Genomic DNA, 17,702 nt, shown 5'->3' with positions numbered 1-17,702 from the left:
AATTGATTTCCCTATTGAAGTTTTCTATTTTTTTTTTTTTTTTTTATGGTACAAGCTGCTCAGATATTCTAGTTTCCTATATTACAGATGTAATTATATTTGCTTCTAAGTATTCACCTTACAGATCTCCCCTTTTTAGCTTCAGGTAGAAAGAAAAAGATGCGACATGGAGATGCTGCTGTGCCTCCTCGTTCCCTGTTTGACAGAGCAGCTCCAAACCCACTTAAAATTCGCAAAGAAGGGAAGGAGCAGAAGAAAAATATACTATTAAAACAGCAAACACAATTTGCAAAACCTCTGCCGACCCTGATCAAGCCAGTCATGGAGACTGGACCTGACAATCCAGAGTGGTTAATCAGTGAGGACTGGGCCCTGCTACAGGTTAGACCGTTTGTTTAACTATAGGATAATTCGCTAAATGTGTAATATAAATGTATGTATTTGATCATCTCTGACAGGTGTCATAAACTGCATCTCTGTAATCTCCATATGATGCCAGTGCTATACCATGGTCATTTAGGGGCCAAATTACCACAGAGACCAGAAATGACATAATATATATGGAAGTATCTTTAAACAGTAAAATATGTGGTACTCTTTACCTAGAAGGGCGCCCACGATTTTGATCATAGGCATCGCAGGTAAAAAAATTGCGTTGATCGCATGCGACCAAAAATCGCATGCGATGCGACCGACGCGATTACCACGATTTTACATAGGGAACAATGTTAAATGGCCCACAGACCCCAAATAGCCCGAAGCGTGGCGAGCGGACGCGGATACCTGTGAAGCCCGCGAGGGGACGCGGATACCTGTGAATGTATCCGTGTCCCACGCTTCGGGCTCGGTGGCTCGCTGCGCTCGCCACACTTTCTATTCTCAACTCCACGCCGACGTGGATAGTGGGGGTATGAAAAGGTCGGAGAAAGCGTACCGCCGCCCCGCGCGGGCTCGCTGCGCTCGCCACGCTTCGGGTTCACGTTGATCGTGGGGTGGCGTTAACAATTGGGGGGGCCCAGGGTGGCTATTTGGGGTCTGTGGGCCATTTAACATTGTTCCCTATGTTAAATCGGGTCAATTGACCCATTTAACAATGTTCCCTATGTAAAATCGCGGTAATCGTGTCGGTCGCATCGCATGCGAATTTTGGTCGCATGTGATGCGACCGACGCAATTTCCATTTTAAAACGCATTTCTATGTAAAATCGCGGACATCGCATCGGTCGCATCGCATGCCATTATAATGGCATGCGATGGGCGCCCCTCTAGGTAAAGAGTACCAAATATGTTTACCAACAACATTGGGCTTTTAGTTATTCCTCTATGTGGTCGGGAGAGTCGAAGCCCCCTCTGAACCCCCTGCCTCTCACTCACACACCTTTTTATTTTATTTTTTTTTATAACTATTTTTGCTCTTGGACATAGGCAGTGCTGGGCTGCCACCATGGAACATCTGCTAAGGTACTGTGTGTCCTCTTCTTGCGTTGGTGATTAATTACAGAGATTCTCATATAGGACAGGTCTCTAGCCACTCTGTCCTGTGTCATTGAGTCCACAGATGCCAGCATTCAGGGCTGAAAGTGGTACCCCTGCACATTTGTGTACAGGGGCCTGTTCAGTGGTCTTCCCATCGCATAAGTGATAGGGCTACGAGCCCATCTACCTTGTGTTGATCAGATCTCTGTGAATTCCCTGGATCCATCTGGAAGACACTGCTTTCCCTCCTTTATGCTCAGTTTCTTTTTGTTCACTTTTTGCAGATTTGTAATATACATTATTATTTACCCATGTGTTACTACCTGCATTTGACAAGTGTACCACTTCAGTTAAACCTGCCACATCCCGTTTTATGCTACACTTTATTAATTGAAGGCCGTAATTTGTGATTTGTAACTTGACGCTTGTAACTTTCTGGAATGTAGATCTCTCTGTAGATATTCCTGTATAAAATGTCATGTGTTTTTTTTAACAGGCAGTGAAGCAGCTCTTGGAACTTCCTCTTAATCTGGCAGTTGTCTCACCAGCTCATACACCAAACTGGGATCTGGTTAGCGATGTTGTGAACTCCTGCAGTCGCATCTACAGATCATCTAAACAGTGCCGCAGCCGCTATGAGAATGTAATCATTCCAAGAGAGGAAGGCAAAGTTAGTATAAATCTACATTCATACTGTCATTTTTCTATGGACTAGTGTAATATTCTTGACAGCCATTCTATCCTTCTCAGATATGACATGTGAATCTTAAGGCCCCCCGTACGTGTATACAATTTGGGCCCTTGTTATCCGATTTCGACCAATCGGACTGAAAAATTGGGTGGAAAGTGGTAAATCGTATATGTGTCTCGGTGTCTCAGCGATCCCGTGCGCCTCAAAACTTGAAACCTGCTGGACTAAAGACATGTCAGATCCCACAATCCTTGCGGTGGATCACATTTGATTCTGTCACCCAGAGAGTTCCAAGAGAAATCTTATGTGACTTCTAACTCTGATAAGTTGCATAAGTGTCTGGGGACCTTTAGAGAGAGTTGGCGTTTGCTTTCCATCTAGCTTTTGGGACATCACCAACAAAGGGATACAGAGGGTGCTGTTCAAAACAAACTAGCTTAGTGGTAGCCAAACCTTCTCTACATCCCATCCGCCACACATAGCCAATTGAAAAGTCAATTTGCTATATGTACCCATGCAATAAACACCATTATTAATAGCTGCAGGAGCATCTTTCATTGGGTCGGAAAAATCGGGTCGATCTCATCGCATGCGACCAAATTGAATGCAATGCGATGGACCCGATTTTTACATTGGATCCAATGTTAAATTGTCCCCGAGACCCGATTTTACATTGGGTCCAATGTTAAATGCCCCCCAGACCCCATTTTTTATTGTATACCCACCCTGTTCATACCCCCACTATCCATGTGGGCATGGAGTTGATTTTATATAGTGTGGCGAGCGCAGCGAGCCACTGAGCCCGAAGCGTGCCGAGCGGACGCAGAATACATGTTAAGTAATCTGCTTCCCGTCGTGGGGCTCGCCACGCTTCGGACTCGGTGGCTCGCTGTGCTCGCCACACTATATAAAATCAACTTTATGCCCACATAGATAGTGGGGGTATGAACAGGGTGGGTTTACAATAAAAAATGGGTCTGGGGGACATTTAACATTGGACCCAATGTAAAATCGGGTCTCGAGGACCATTTAACATTGGATCCAATGTAAAAATCGGGTCCATCGCATGCGATGGTATCGACCCGATTTTTCCGAAAAAATCGGGTCCATTGCATCTGATTGTATGCCTTAAGTTAAGGCATACAATCAAAAAATCGGGCGCCCAGATATTACACAAATACCCTATTTTATTTCATTTTAGTCTGCTATGCGTTAGCAGTGTTCTCTTGGAAAACTCTGCTAGACTTGGATATGGGTGCCACCATGTTTTCCAAGTAAGGGAATGTCCTGTACCCTCCTTTTTGGGATCACATAACTTTCAGTCTAGCTCTCCACTCACTTAGATTGAGATGGGTTTGCAACATTTTAAAGACACAACCAATGAGAGGCTGATGCAGTGATGGTGGCTGCATTTGTAATCTTGTTGCACAAAGGAAACTAAGGGGTAGATTTATTAATGTGACCATAAGGTTTTTTTTATGGGCGCAGGTTTGCTTCACCACTTTATCGTGGTTAAGCTCCCCTGCAATTCGCCCAAATGTATGAACAGAGTGGCCTTCGTTATAACGCACGTCGGAGTGCGTTATCCCCTGCTGCTGGGGATACACTGCCTCCCATAACCTGAGTAGAAGTCCTGTGTAAACGGACACGGCATGTTCCATTTACACCACCACTGACCTGCCAAAGACATGGGGTTTTGCGGTGGTGTAAAAGGGGTATGGGTCAATCTATATATATATATAAATAAATTAAACATTGCAGGTCATTGTGATGAATAAAAATGTTTGCTTGCCAATTTTCACACCAATTTTGACAAATTCAGTTGGCTCTCAATGGGTTAACAGGTCTTGTAAAAGTGAATATATATATATATATATATATATATATATATATATATATATATATATATATATATATATATATATATATATATATATATATATATATATATATATATATATATATATATATAAAATTAGAGACCGCACTGGAAAATTATCATTGTCATGTATTACCTGTAGTAGGAGGATATAGAGGAAAGCGGTGATTAAGACCTACTGATTATTCGAAAACCTACATACATGCAAATATATGCATACAGTGGGGACCTTTTTATATCGCTGCTCCTTCCATACTTTTTTATGGGGACTAGTTAAAAGCCCATCACAATGACGGCTTCTGTGATATACTTTGAGCTTTGACAGTTTTTAGCCATCACACTCCATCCCGTTCTACCTCCAATCTGCCTTCACAGCTCCCTCTCTCCAAATCCAGCAAGTTTGAAACAGATCAGTGTCCCTGCAAAAATTGCTTTCACTTTCAGTTATGACATATTTTAGCATACAAAGGAGTAATTTGGTCCATTGAATGGCCTCTAGTGGTCAGTGGCAATACTTTGCCTCAGAGGTGAGGAGTAGTTAGCCTTTTATATATAGATATGTATTTATAATAAGAAAATATATGGATCCATTTCACAATGCTCTTTTCTTTGAACACTCCAAGGGTGTAACATTGTCCTTTTTTTTGCAGTTTAGAAAATGGTGTCAGATATAGCAATCTAGTTTTGACAACCATTCTCACAAAACTCTTCATCTTTATTGCAGTTGCTATATGATATCAGTCCAAAAAAGAAGACCGAAAACATATTTAAGGTATGTTGCATTGTGATGCTGAAAACTGATTCAGATGTCCAGATGTGATGTTGACTGTAGTTTCATAGTGGTCTCCAGTGTGTTCTGTTGTAGTAATTGAGAGGAGAACATTAAATTGTTCCAAATATATATTATAATGTCAATTGTGATCCCTGCAACCAATTTTCTATTATTTTTAACATATTTTTTTATATGAAGAATAAACCCTTGAGGACCAGCCAGATATATGCACAAGATGAGGGATTAACACACAGTCAGTTGTACACCACCCGTTTTGACCTGATGAAGATGACTGCTGGAAAGAGAAGTCCGCCCATCAAACCTTTGTGAGTAATATAGGGATGAAAGTTCCAGGTTTGTGTATAAAATATGTAAGCGGATGTGGGTTTATATTAGAGATGAGCAGGCGCAAATTGACTTTGTTCTTTTCCCCAACATTAGCATTAGCAAGTTTGGATTTATCCAGATTTCTCTTATTGGCTATCAACAGGGCTATTTTTGTGCAGGCTCTAGCAGGAACTGTGGCCCTTATTCTAGCTCACTCTTTCTGACAAAATATTTCTTAGATGGACAAAACCATGTGCACTGCAGGTGAGGCAGATGTAAAACCCCACCCAAATCTAATTAATTCTGCACAAGTAACACCTGCCTCACCTGCAGTGCTCATGGTTTTGTCCATCTAAGAAATATTTTGTCAGAAACAGTGAGCTAGAATAAGGGCCACAGTTCCTGCTGGAGCCTGCACAAAAATAGCCCTGGCTATCAAAAAGAAGTACAGTGTCATGCTAAAATAAGCATAAGGTATACTGTGGGTGTGGTATGCCAGGCCAACAGTCTGTATTCAGAAATCAGAATCCAGACTGCCGGTATTCAGATAGCAAAGAAGTCCCTTGCAGGCTCAGTGGTTTTCTGCACTCACCACAGGTTTAGTCTCCCTCTATGGGGGGTCGTAGCCCCTGTAAGTTGGGATCCCGACTGTTGGGCATTTAACAGTCAGGATTCCCATGTCCGTTTACTGACCATCAGAATTCCGATTGTCTGGAGGTCATCCCGCACCGGTATACTGTATAGTGCTTTTCTGTAGATTAGGCTGTATGTTTCACATACAGTTCTCAACTTTAAAACTTTTGTAACAAAAGTTAGGGTACTTGTGTATTATCACGGTGCCCGTTTAGTAGTTTCCGTACTGTCCTATTCAGCGTATTATGTACTTGTGTAGTTTCATGGCGGCACTGGGATCCCATTGCATGCATGCATGCATGCCCATGGATCGCATCAAATCTCACGCTACCGAAGCGTGGCGTGCGCAGCGGTATGCATACTCCCCACCTGTTCATACCCCCACTATCCACGTTGGCGTGGAGTTGATTTTTAAGTGTGGGCTCATTTTCCACAACCCGCTCGCAGCACTTTATAAAATCAACTCCACGCCAACGTGGATAATGGGGGTATGAAGAGGTCAGGAGGACGCGTACCGCGTTCCCCGCGCTTGCCCGGGGTGACGTGGATAGTAGGGGTGTGCTAAATCGCATTGCATCGCATGCGATTTGTGTGCAATGCAATCTGCGGGCTGGGGTGCCGTGAAACTGCCCAAGTACCATTGCAATGCGATCGCAGCGTCGCCGTAAGTAAACTACTTGGGCGCCGTGATAATACACAAGTACCAAAGTTAGTTATACAGTGGTTTCATTTAGTTTAATTAAAGCATTGAAAGTGGTTCATTAACTGTATTGGATTGTTGTCTGTTTCAGGTTAGGCATGAATCCATTCCAGAAGAATCCCAAACATGCATCTGTTCTGGCAGAAAGGTAGCGTGGATGCACTGCATTTATTTTTACTTTCAAGTGTAACCCACATAAATATTATAATTGCTCAATAAGTTTAACATTAATTTTCGTGAATGTTACAGATTTGGTATTTTTTGTCATTTATATTTTCTAGTGGTATCAACTATGATAAGCCCCTGCCACCAATTCAGGTGGCCTCATTGCGTGCAGATCGTATAGCCAAAGAGAAGAAGGTTCGTTTCTTCAGTTATATTTTTCTTTTTACTATTACTAAAGCTGTTCATATGTACCCAACATTTATTTAGATTAAACAAAAAAAACTTTTTGCTGTGCTTTGTCAAAGGCTCTGGAGCAGGTCAGAGCACAGCAGCAAACTGGCCCATTAACCCCACAGCCACAGCAAAATGGCCAACAGGCAGTCCCGCCCGCAACTGTGCAACCGGCACAGGCTCAGGCTTCAAGCCCTGTGGTTACTCAGGCCCAAGTTGTCGTCCAACAGCAACCTGCAGTCAAGGGTCCCAATGCTGGCACAACATCCATAACTACTCCAGCACTTCTTGTAAGTCCTATTAATATATGTATCAGGAATAACCAATTTATTGTTTATTTAGATATATGCAAATTGTAGGTTATTTGAATTGGGAAGCAATAGATCATGCAAATATTTAGTTTTTCTTTTTCATTTTTTTATGGGTTTTGAATGGAAAATTGCTTGTGGTGATTGGGCTATTTTACATAAACACTGATGTAGATTTTAGTCATAAACACCTCAGGGAGTTTTATGGGAATGGCAAGAAGATATTATGGCTAGTACCTGTAGATTTACTGATAATGACTTGTGACAAGTAGGGAGAACCAGAAAGCTGCTTAAAAAGCCTGCACCTATTGGATAACAGGCTCTGCGATGCATACATCAGAACGGAGCAAGTAGCCTGCATGGCATATTGCAATAGTAGGCTTAATTAAATATAAATGTTAATACTGCACGGATCTTTTTCACCTATTAAACAAGACATAAAGCTAACAATGCGCTACCATATTTTTGGTAGTAGCTGCCATGAAACATAAGGGACATCAAAAGCCTGCATACATATTCTGCTTGTAGATTCCATGAGGCACATCACACTTGAGCATAAAAAGTTGGCATGGGGTTGGCATGTTAAGCGATCAGGTTCTGTGAAGCACAAATGAGCTGGGTGACCCACTAAGATACGTTGGTTGTTTTTTTTTATGTAGTTTTGGGCTCAGTGTTCCTTGTACTTAAGATGTGTTTTATCATCCCTCTGTCTTGAGGTTGTTTTTCCTTTCATCTTTGTTCGATTTTAGTTATCTAAGCTTCTGACAGTTATCAGTAAAATTGTGTAACTGGAACACTTTGTTTGACAGACTGGCACCATTAAGGCTGCTGTACCTGGGACAAGTATAACCACTGGTGAGTGAATAATCTTGAATAATTTATTATTACAGTGTCTGAGTTAGGAACGTGTTTGTCTTATGGTTTTTGCACATGACATTCTTCTTCAGCATGTTAATTTGAGTTATGGAAGAATATCTATAGTATGCATAGGAAAAACAAAATTCTGTTTATTGTGTAATGTATGACTATGTTTCGCCGATAGAATAGCTTAGACTGTTGGCTGGGGCATCTATGTTGTGGGACCCCATTTATGTTAGCGACAGTGTGCCATGATCCCCTAGGTGTGGTACCCTGGTGGTCCGGGGTCCCTTTCTATGGTGGATTTGACACATGGGCACTGCCCCCAGGTAAATGTCACAGAAGAGGAAGCACCAGGGAAGCGGCAGCCAAGCAAAATAGCTTAAAAAATGAAAACTGTAGGTGTTGTGTGTTTTTATTTTAGTATTTCCTTTCACAGGGTACTATAAGCACCAGTGAGCCCTTTATGCCCTGCCTGCTGGTACTTATGGTTCTCTGAGTACCAGCATGCGGGGCAGGCTTGCTGTAACTTGTAGTCCCACTTTCCAGGGGTTAGGGGATATAGCGTACTGTACACTACTTTACAAAGATATCAAAATATTGAAATATAATGTAAATTTAAGATGTTGATGATGTCAATGTATTTACATACATAAACCTATACTTTACATGTTTAGGTTTTCCAGAATCACTGGTGACTTTGTACCTTTTCTTTATATTTAGGAACGGTTACTGCAAATGTGCTTGTAAACACAGTGGCAGGAGTGTCTCCTGCAACCTTCCAGCCCCTTAACAAGCGCCTGGTATCTCCTGTAGTAACTGGTACAGTTTCAGTAAGTGAGCTTAATCTGTTTCATATGCAATTTTGAGAGAGCACCACCTGCAAGAAATTGGGGTTATTAGAAACAAAAAATTAGTCTTTCAGTTTTGCATATACCGTATTTTTCGGACTATAAGACGCACCTGACCATAAGACGCACCTAGTTTTTAGAGTAGGAAAACAGGGAAAAAAATATTCTGAACCCAAATAGTGTAATAATTGAGATGAAGATTGCAATCTAATTCTTCTGGTCAGTTTTTACGAACATGAAGTTAGCAGGGGTTTTGAGTACTGAAAGTGGGTATATTAAAGGCAGGAACAACTGCGCTCCACTTATCACTTCTAAGTGAAAACAAAGAAATTCATCAGTTATTTATGTACAAATCAAAGCAGAGTAGTATGGGCTGAGTGACAGTAACATTGCACTTTATAGAGCATACACAAAGACACACACACATAAGAGCCAGCGTACACACACACGCGCACACACACACATCAGAGCCAGCATACACATAGACACACACACACACACACTGTAGACAGTATTGTAGACACAGACCCAGTGGTTCCCCGCATCCAGGCTCTCAGCTAACGCTGCCCGCGGTGCACTCCTGTGGATGGGGGTGGGGAGCAGGGGAGTCACATGGTGCCGGCTCTGCTGCTAGGCTCTGAGATGCGGGCGCTCTGCTGCCGCGCTCTCAGATGTCGGGCTCTGCTGCTGCGCTCTGAGATGTCGGGCTCTGCTGCCACGCTCTGAGATGACAGCGCAGCAGCAGTATCCAGGACCCGGCGCTACCCGCACACTCTATCTGGGCTCTCCCACCCAGCACAGTGGGAGCGCTGCTCCTTACGTAAGCTCCATGTAAGCTCCAGCTGTCTGCTTCACATGTCATATTCGGTCCATAAGACGCACATAGTTTTTCTCACACATTTTGCGGGAGAAAAAAGTGCGTCTTATGGTCCGAAAAATACGGTAGTTTCGTCGTTCCAGCCGAAAGTTATCTGCTTCCTATGTGGACCAAGTGAATTTGGGTATTTTGGATGTGGTTTGAGCACTTGGTACTTATGTAATATCTGGGCTCCTGTTTTTCTTATGAGACCGCGTCCCCTCGCGGGGCTCGCTGCGCTCGCCACTCTTCGGGCACGGTGGCTCGCTGCGCTCGCCACACTATAAAAAATCAACTCCATGCGTAGTTGGATAGTAGGGGTATGAACAAATGGGGTGCATTTAACATGGGAGCCCAGATAATACATAAGTACCGAGCACTTTGTCTATATTTGGATCCAACATCCTAGATGAAGCGGGCATATTATCGCCTGGTACTTGATGATAAACAAGGTTGGCTGACTGGAAACACCTCGCCAAAGTCTGTTTTCCAATCTGGTCTCCTCCAGACTTTCTCCAGTGCCAGACAGCCATTTCAAGCTGGTGTCGGCAAGGGGTTTCAATGCTTCTTGGACAGAGTGCCATTATGCCTCTTTGGATCAGCTGAGTTGGGTGGCCACTTTCTCCAAATTTTACACTTCTCGGGTGTTTTTCATACAGAGGTGCTAGTTTTGGATGGATGATTCAGCGTTCATGTTTAAGTGTACCCTCTCTGAGAGTGGATTATAAATGTCCCATGGTGAGTTTTTACCCCCAGATTGAAAGGGGTTAGCAGGATTTTTATATGTACCGTTCAATCCCATATCTGCATTCCCACCCTTATGTCCAGTTGTGCTTGTGGTTTGCTGAGCTGTTTTGCGAATTACACTATGCGGTTTGCCTTTGGTTTACAGCTACAGTTGAAGTTGTACTGCAGAGGAGCTACTTAAAAATTAGTAGTCTATGAACTGCCTGTCGGCTTGTTCAGACTCATCTAACAAACTATTGCAAGTTGTATTCACCAGATAGAATCAAAAATGAAGGCCCGTAACAAATTCCTTATGACAGGACAGTGCTAGATGGAGTTGATTTGGTTTGCTTATTCCTCTAGGGAAGGGTTATTACTAATACCAGTGATGCATTGCTCTACTCAGCTCTGCCTTCTTGTGAGATAGCCAGTAAAAAAGGGGGTTTTTAGTGTAGCGCCCCTCAAGTGGGATCGATTGTTGTATTGATTCAAAAGGAAACCATACCATCTCCTCGTAGTAAGTTCATGTCCATCAAAGGAAGGTACAAAAGTAAGAGTTCACAATGCGGAATCAGGACCATGAAAAGAGAAGATGCACAACAAAAATAGTCTCAGTCTCTAGAATGTTACATGTATTCAAGCTGGTATTTGGAAAATATATGGGATCCTTCTATAAACCCAGAAGTCTTCTTTAATCGTTTTAAGGAACACCTCGTGTGGTCAGTTGAAGGGCACGCTCACATGTATGCTTACATATGCATATCGGGGGGTACACCTATCAAGGTATCTTTTAGGACATCATACTCTTTTCTTGCAGGTTTTAACCGATTGGGCTCCCAATATTCAGTCAAGGGCGTAATTCATCAAGACCATGAAAAAGGTGGTTTTAGTGGTTTTTATGCATGTATATATATTCATGTAAACCACTAAAACCATCTTTAAAAATCCATTCCTTTTTCATGGTCTTGATGAATTACGCCCTTGACTGAATATTGGGAGCCCAATCGGTTAAAACCTGCAAGAAAAGAGTATGATGTCCTAAAAGATACCTTGATAGGTGTACTCTCCGATATGCATATGTAAGCATACATGTGAGCGTGCCCTTCAACTGACCACACGAGGTGTTCCTTAAAACGATTAAAGAAGACACCCGGGTTTATAGAAGGATCCCATATATTTTCCAAATACCAGCTTGAATACATGTAACATTCTAGAGACTGAGACTATTTTTGTTGTGCATCTTCTCTTTTCATGGTCCTGATTCCGCATTGTGAACTCTTACTTTTGTACCTTCCTTTGATGGACATGAACTTACTACGAGGAGATGGTATGGTTTCCTTTTGAATCAATACAACAATCGATCCCACTTGAGGGGCGCTACACTAAAAAAAAACTTTTTTACTGTATATTTTTGTGATACCAGGCTGATAATACCTGGCTTTAGTGTATTGGCTGACCCTATTCAGCGCCGTAACAGTATATCGTTTTCATTCTTGTGAGATAGCGTTTTTGGCAGATAACCTACTGTATAGCAGGCCTTTTATGTCATGGGGTAATTAGGTGTTTGTATGAAATCCTGGAGAAAGACTTGGTTCAGGGAGCTGGTAGCTTATTATCGCCAGCTCACTATGCTGCTTGTGAAGGAACATGACTGGGTTTTAATTAGAGATGTGCGGGTTTGGTTTTACCCGGATTTACTCAGATCTCAAAGCAGGATAAAACGTTACAGCCGATAGGTCTCAAAGCAGGATCTTCTTGGCTATCGGCTGTTACATGTTTTGGATAGCCAATAAGATCCCACTTTAAAAACAAGGTAAATCCAGATAAAACCCACCCACGTATCTCTAGCTTAATCTAGTTTAAAATGCTCATCAAACATGTAGAGATTTGGGCTTTAATCTATCTGAAACAGTCATCTACCCTGTAGACATTCATGATTATCTTGGTCATCTGGTGCAACATATTCATTCACAGTGTATGAAGGAATGGCGATAATGGTTTCACACCTGTGAACAGCGCCTTTATGTGCAATTTCACATGTCTCAATTAAAATGGCTCTTTGGCATCTCTGTAGTCCTATCTGGTTACATGTTAAGCCACATTATAATGGTAGTTTACTTAGATGCTCCTTGTAATCTGCTTCTACGTCCCTGCCCATATTAAATTATGTTTGATTCTTGATCATCCATTGGGTATGAATGGTAAGCTAGTGTCTGGGCACAAAATGGTTGTTTTATTTCCCAGCAGCCCAGGATTCATCTGCTCTATATGCCCTCACTGCCGCTCCAATGATCCCCAGTGGCAAGAAAAGGATTTAACCAGTAAAGCTGGCCATACACCTAAAAATTTTTTTTGTTCAATCTGGCTGGTTGGACCAAAAATCTGGTAATATCTGACTGCCCGTTTTTTGTCAGTTTTCCACACGGTCAGCTGTCAATTGCTCCCATAAATTACCAGATTTTTGTTCCAAGGAGCCAGATCGGACAATAAATGTTTAGGTACAAATTGAAAAACAAAAGGAAAAGTCCCAAGGCACCACCTAGCACCTTCAGCCAGGCCTTCAAGATTAGGACCACCAACAAGTCCTTGTATGGAGCAAATGTTTAAAGAAATCAGGCACACGGCGATGGAGTTTTGTTCTTCCACCATTGATATGTTTTGATGGGATTCTCTCGTGGTCAGTAGAATATGTCAAAGAGAGAAAAAAGGGGGATATAGTGTCTATTGATTCTTATTAAAACACACTCAGGGATAGAGATCAAGGGCCATATAGTGCGTACCCTCACTCACATAGAGAAGGATAGATACCCGTGTATAAAGGTTTCTTTATAAGTTGTACTCCGTATTATACGTGTTGTTTTCCCTCCACCTGGTAAGTTTGTACACGTACCGTACTCACATCAAGTACGCTTTAAATACTCATATAAAGGTATCTTTAGATAACCAACGATCTTCTCAATCACTCTCTCATGAGAACGAACTCCAATATAGATTCAGGAGAAGACGCCAGATGGATATATCATGGGAAAACAAAAAGATGCAATATGTAGAGGGTCTTTAACCTTGTTATAGGGTAATCTAGAGGGACCCAGGATGCGTACCTTCACTCACATGCAACAAAAAGATCCCACGTGCATAAAGGTTTCTTTTGTTAGGGTCACACTTCGTGGTAGAAAGAAAATGGCTCCCTCCACCGATAGAATTATAGACGTACCATACTCACATGTGCTACTTATGGATAACACATATAAGGGTATCTTTTAGGGTGCAGGCTTGTCCTTTAGATATGCAAAACTCAAGCACATGGACTCCAATGTATGATTTGTAAAAATAAAGAGAGGGTTCCTCTCAGTATAAAATATTTATTTATACATAAAAACAGGTGCATAAAAACAACAGAGTGGTGACTGAAAGATGGAAAAATGAATGGCAGTACCTAGATCCGTGCAGTGGCCACATGCACCGGAACTCCACCATCCAATACAGTCACAGGATACAATGGTTGGCACCTCTCTCCACCGACGCGTTTCGATAGGTCCTCCTATCTTTGTCAAGGCTGGAGAGAGGTTCAACCTGTAGGGATATTTATACAGGTCATAATGAGCAATCCAATTAGGTATCCGTGCACTTCCGCCGGAAGTGATGTCACGGTATTATCATACGTTCAGTTTAATCAATTATAGTTTTATTACTGATCGTGGGTAATAGATTTATAAAGTCAATTGTCCCCATTATTAATCCAAGGGGAATATATCAATGAAGCCCGAAATTTAAGTGGCGTTATCTGTGGAACGCATTAAGCAAATGGCGCTGGAACGCATTACGTACTTCCGGTTTTTAAACGGGTACGTTTCTCGTAGCTGGCGTCCACTTTTTTGTGTCAAAATCTGCATCAACTGTTAGGGCGCTGTTATGCCCTCAACTTACAGTGTAGAAGTCTCATTGTGAGATGCGGTCAATTATACCGCTCATACTAAATTCCGTTTGGAACGCATTTCAACATGGCGCTGGAGCGCATATTCTATTTCCGGTCGTTCATGTTTGGAACGCACGGCCATTTGCATTATAGAACGCATAGGTTCTCATGGTGTTCATATAAATTGCATTAATGTATGTGCAATTTAGGATGTGCAAATTTAGCTGAATAAAAGTGCAAGTGCCTGTATATATCTCCCTTTACAAAAAATATAAAACAACATTAAAAACACATTGTAAACACTGATTAATATAAAAATATTTAAATGAACCACTTTAATTCAAAATCTACATTAAGGCCGTGAGGTGCTAACGTCTGCATATTAAAGATCCACCTCATTTCTTTCTGTGCAAGGGTAGTATCTTTATTCTTATGCCTCCAGTTATCTCTCACACTCTCTAGGCCCCAAAAGCCTTTTATATGTGCCGTAGAACATTGGTGAACCTCTTTGAAGTGCAGTGAGAAGGGGTGATCGATATTTCCTTTTTTAATATTTCTAATGTGCTCTGACCATCTCACTTTCAAAGTTCTAGTGGTTTTCCCAATGTAGCATTTGGAACATGAGCACATAATCATATAAATGGCGTATTTAGTGTTACAGGTCATGAATTGATCTATTTTATAAACATGATTGTTGATATTCAATTCAGTTGTTTTCCTGTCTGTGCTCTTGCATGCTTTGCACATCTGGCAATCTCTGCACTGGTGGAAGCCCTTGTTCCTAGTTGTCATTCCACCTGATGTGGACATGAAGGCACTTGAAACTACCCGGTCTTTAAAATTTGGTGCTCGTTTATAAATAAAACGAGGTTTCTCTGGAAGTATTTGTGCCAGTGTCTCATCCCTTAGTAGGAGGTCCCAATTATCCTTAAAAACTTTTTCAATGTATTTGTGATGGCTAGTATATTTTTAAATCATTGCTGTACCATGGGTGTTCTCTAAAGGTTTTTTGGGTTTATCCTGAAGGAGATTGTCTCTAGGGATATCTCCCACTGCATTAATCGCATGATCTAATGTGTGGGATTTGTAAACCTTTTTTATGAATTTTGCTTTCATGATGTTTGTGCTTTCCTTATATGTAACTTCACTGGAGCAATTTCTCTTAAGGCGGATAAATTGCCCTTTGGGTAGATTTTGAAGCCATCGATTCAAATGGTTACTCTTGGGGTCAATGTAAGTATTCGAGTCTGAGGGCTTTGTAAAGACACAAGTCTCTAGACAACCATTTTCAACATAGATTTTTAGATCTAAAAAATTCACTGTGTTTTTGCTTACATTGTAAGTCAATTTAATATTCAATAGATTCGTATTTAAAAATGTGCAAAATTCATTTAGTGATAGTTCGTCTCCATTCCATATAAAGAGCACATCATCTATGTACCGCCACCAGTTTACCAGGTTCGCCTCCCAGCCATGGCCTGCCCAAACCATATTGTCCTCCCACCTTGCCATAAAAGTATTGGCATAGCTGGGGGCGAACCTGGTTCCCATGGCGGTACCTACTTCTTGATTATAAAAAACTCAGTTAAAATTAAAATAATTATTATTTAAAATGAAGTTAATACCATCAATAATTAAATTCTGAAGGTTACTCTCCATAGTGGTCTTCTCTAGAGTTTTACGGACTGCCTCTATACCATCTGTATGTTTAATAATGGTATAGAGGGATGTTACATCCGCTGTGACCAAAAATAGATGATCATCCCATTTTATACCTTTAAGTTTATTTAATATATCTTTAGTATCCTTGAGATGGGATTTATTACACATCACAAGGGGTTGTAAGTGATGATCGATCATATATGAGAGATTAGACGTGATGGAGTTGGTGCCTGCTATAATAGGGCGTCCTGGGGGGTTGATTGTGGTTTTGTGGATTTTGGGTAAAAGGTATATCACAGGGACTGAATAGTCTTCCTTTATCAAGAACTCTTAACAATCCTGATCAATAGTTCCCTTTGCTACATACCCTTCTAAGAGTGTTTTTAAATTAATGAGTATCCTGTTTGATGGGTCAACTTTCAACTTTTTATATGTTGAACCATCTTCGAGTTGTCTTAACACTTCTTCCACATATGCAGTTTTATTCAGGATTACCACCCCCCCCCCCCCACCTTTATCTGCAGGCTTTATTATGATTTGTTCATTGGATTTTAGTGCCTTCGAAGCTTCTCGTTCGCCCATCGTTAGGTTATTCTTGTGGACAGGGAGTGAGTCTTTCAACTGGTTTAGTTCCTCATTTACAATTTTATGAAATGTTTCGAGGAAGCAACCTTTAACATGTTTTGGATAGAATGTTGATGGTTTTTTAAACGGGTTTTTTTCTTTTTCTATTGAGGTGGTCTCAGATTTTTGAGTAGCAAAAAATTTCTTTAGGGACAATCTCCTAATACATTTTTGAACATCAATAAATAGATCGAAGAAATCAATCTGATTACTGGGGCAGAATTTAAGCCCCTTTTAAAGGACTGCTGTTTCATCCTTACTGAGAACATGAGAGCTCAAGTTAAAGATTTTGGTGGAGGTAGTCTCAGGATCACTTTCCTGGCTGAAATGTAATGTGGGATTTTTTCTTCTTTTTTCCCGTTTTCTAACTCCCCCTCGTTTTGCCCGTTTTTTATGTTGATGGTTGGGTACTCTGGGCGGGATTTGTGTTAAACATTCCTCCAGGGGATTCGGGTTCTGGATAAAAAATCCTCTCCCTCAGTGTTCCCTTTCAGATGATCATATCTATTACTAGATTGATATCTATTTGTCCAATCGTCTTGTTTCCTATTATAATAGGGTTCCCTCGGTCTATCTTTCTGTTCTCTTTGATACACAGGTATTTCTTTTCTTTTTTCCCAATCGTAGATGGGCTTTGGATCATTTGGAGGATTACGCCCTCTATAGTTCTTTTTAGGTCTGAATAAGGCCCTAGGTGTATTAGGGGCTCTCTTTGGACTATTGTAATTAACCTGGTAAACTGGTGGCGGTACATAGATGATGTGCTCTTTATATGGAATGGAGACGAACTATCACTAAATGAATTTTGCACATTTTTAAATACGAATCTATTGAATATTAAATTGACTTACAATGTAAGCAAAAACACAGTGAATTTTTTAGATCTAAAAATCTATGTTGAAAATGGTTGTCTAGAGACTTGTGTCTTTACAAAGCCCTCAGACTCGAATACTTACATTGACCCCAAGAGTAACCAATTGAATCGATGGCTTCAAAATGTACCCAAAGGGCAATTTATCCGCCTTAA

At 41.2% G+C, this 17,702-nt stretch overlaps 1 protein-coding gene across 5 annotated transcripts in view; it reads left to right on the top strand.

The window, feature by feature from the left end:
• Positions 1-17,702, top strand: part of LOC146009657 (E1A-binding protein p400-like) — a 106,827-nt gene that overhangs the window by 69,759 nt on the left and 19,366 nt on the right. For all 5 annotated transcript variants that reach the window (XM_083150125.1, XM_083150119.1, XM_083150114.1 and 2 more), the window contains 9 exons: positions 140-381; positions 1,973-2,146; positions 4,771-4,818; positions 5,017-5,144; positions 6,570-6,626; positions 6,760-6,838; positions 6,949-7,164; positions 7,992-8,037; positions 8,764-8,873. In XM_083150125.1, coding sequence (XP_083006251.1) covers positions 140-381; positions 1,973-2,146; positions 4,771-4,818; positions 5,017-5,144; positions 6,570-6,626; positions 6,760-6,838; positions 6,949-7,164; positions 7,992-8,037; positions 8,764-8,873 — 1,100 coding nt within the window. The remainder of the gene's footprint in view (positions 1-139; positions 382-1,972; positions 2,147-4,770; positions 4,819-5,016; positions 5,145-6,569; positions 6,627-6,759; positions 6,839-6,948; positions 7,165-7,991; positions 8,038-8,763; positions 8,874-17,702) is intronic.

The sequence above is a fragment of the Crinia signifera genome, chromosome 1 (assembly GCF_055691185.1).
Source record: "Crinia signifera chromosome 1, ASM5569118v1, whole genome shotgun sequence".
In the NCBI taxonomy this organism is placed as follows: domain Eukaryota; kingdom Metazoa; phylum Chordata; class Amphibia; order Anura; family Myobatrachidae; genus Crinia; species Crinia signifera.
This window is presented reverse-complemented; position numbering and strand designations above follow the sequence as displayed.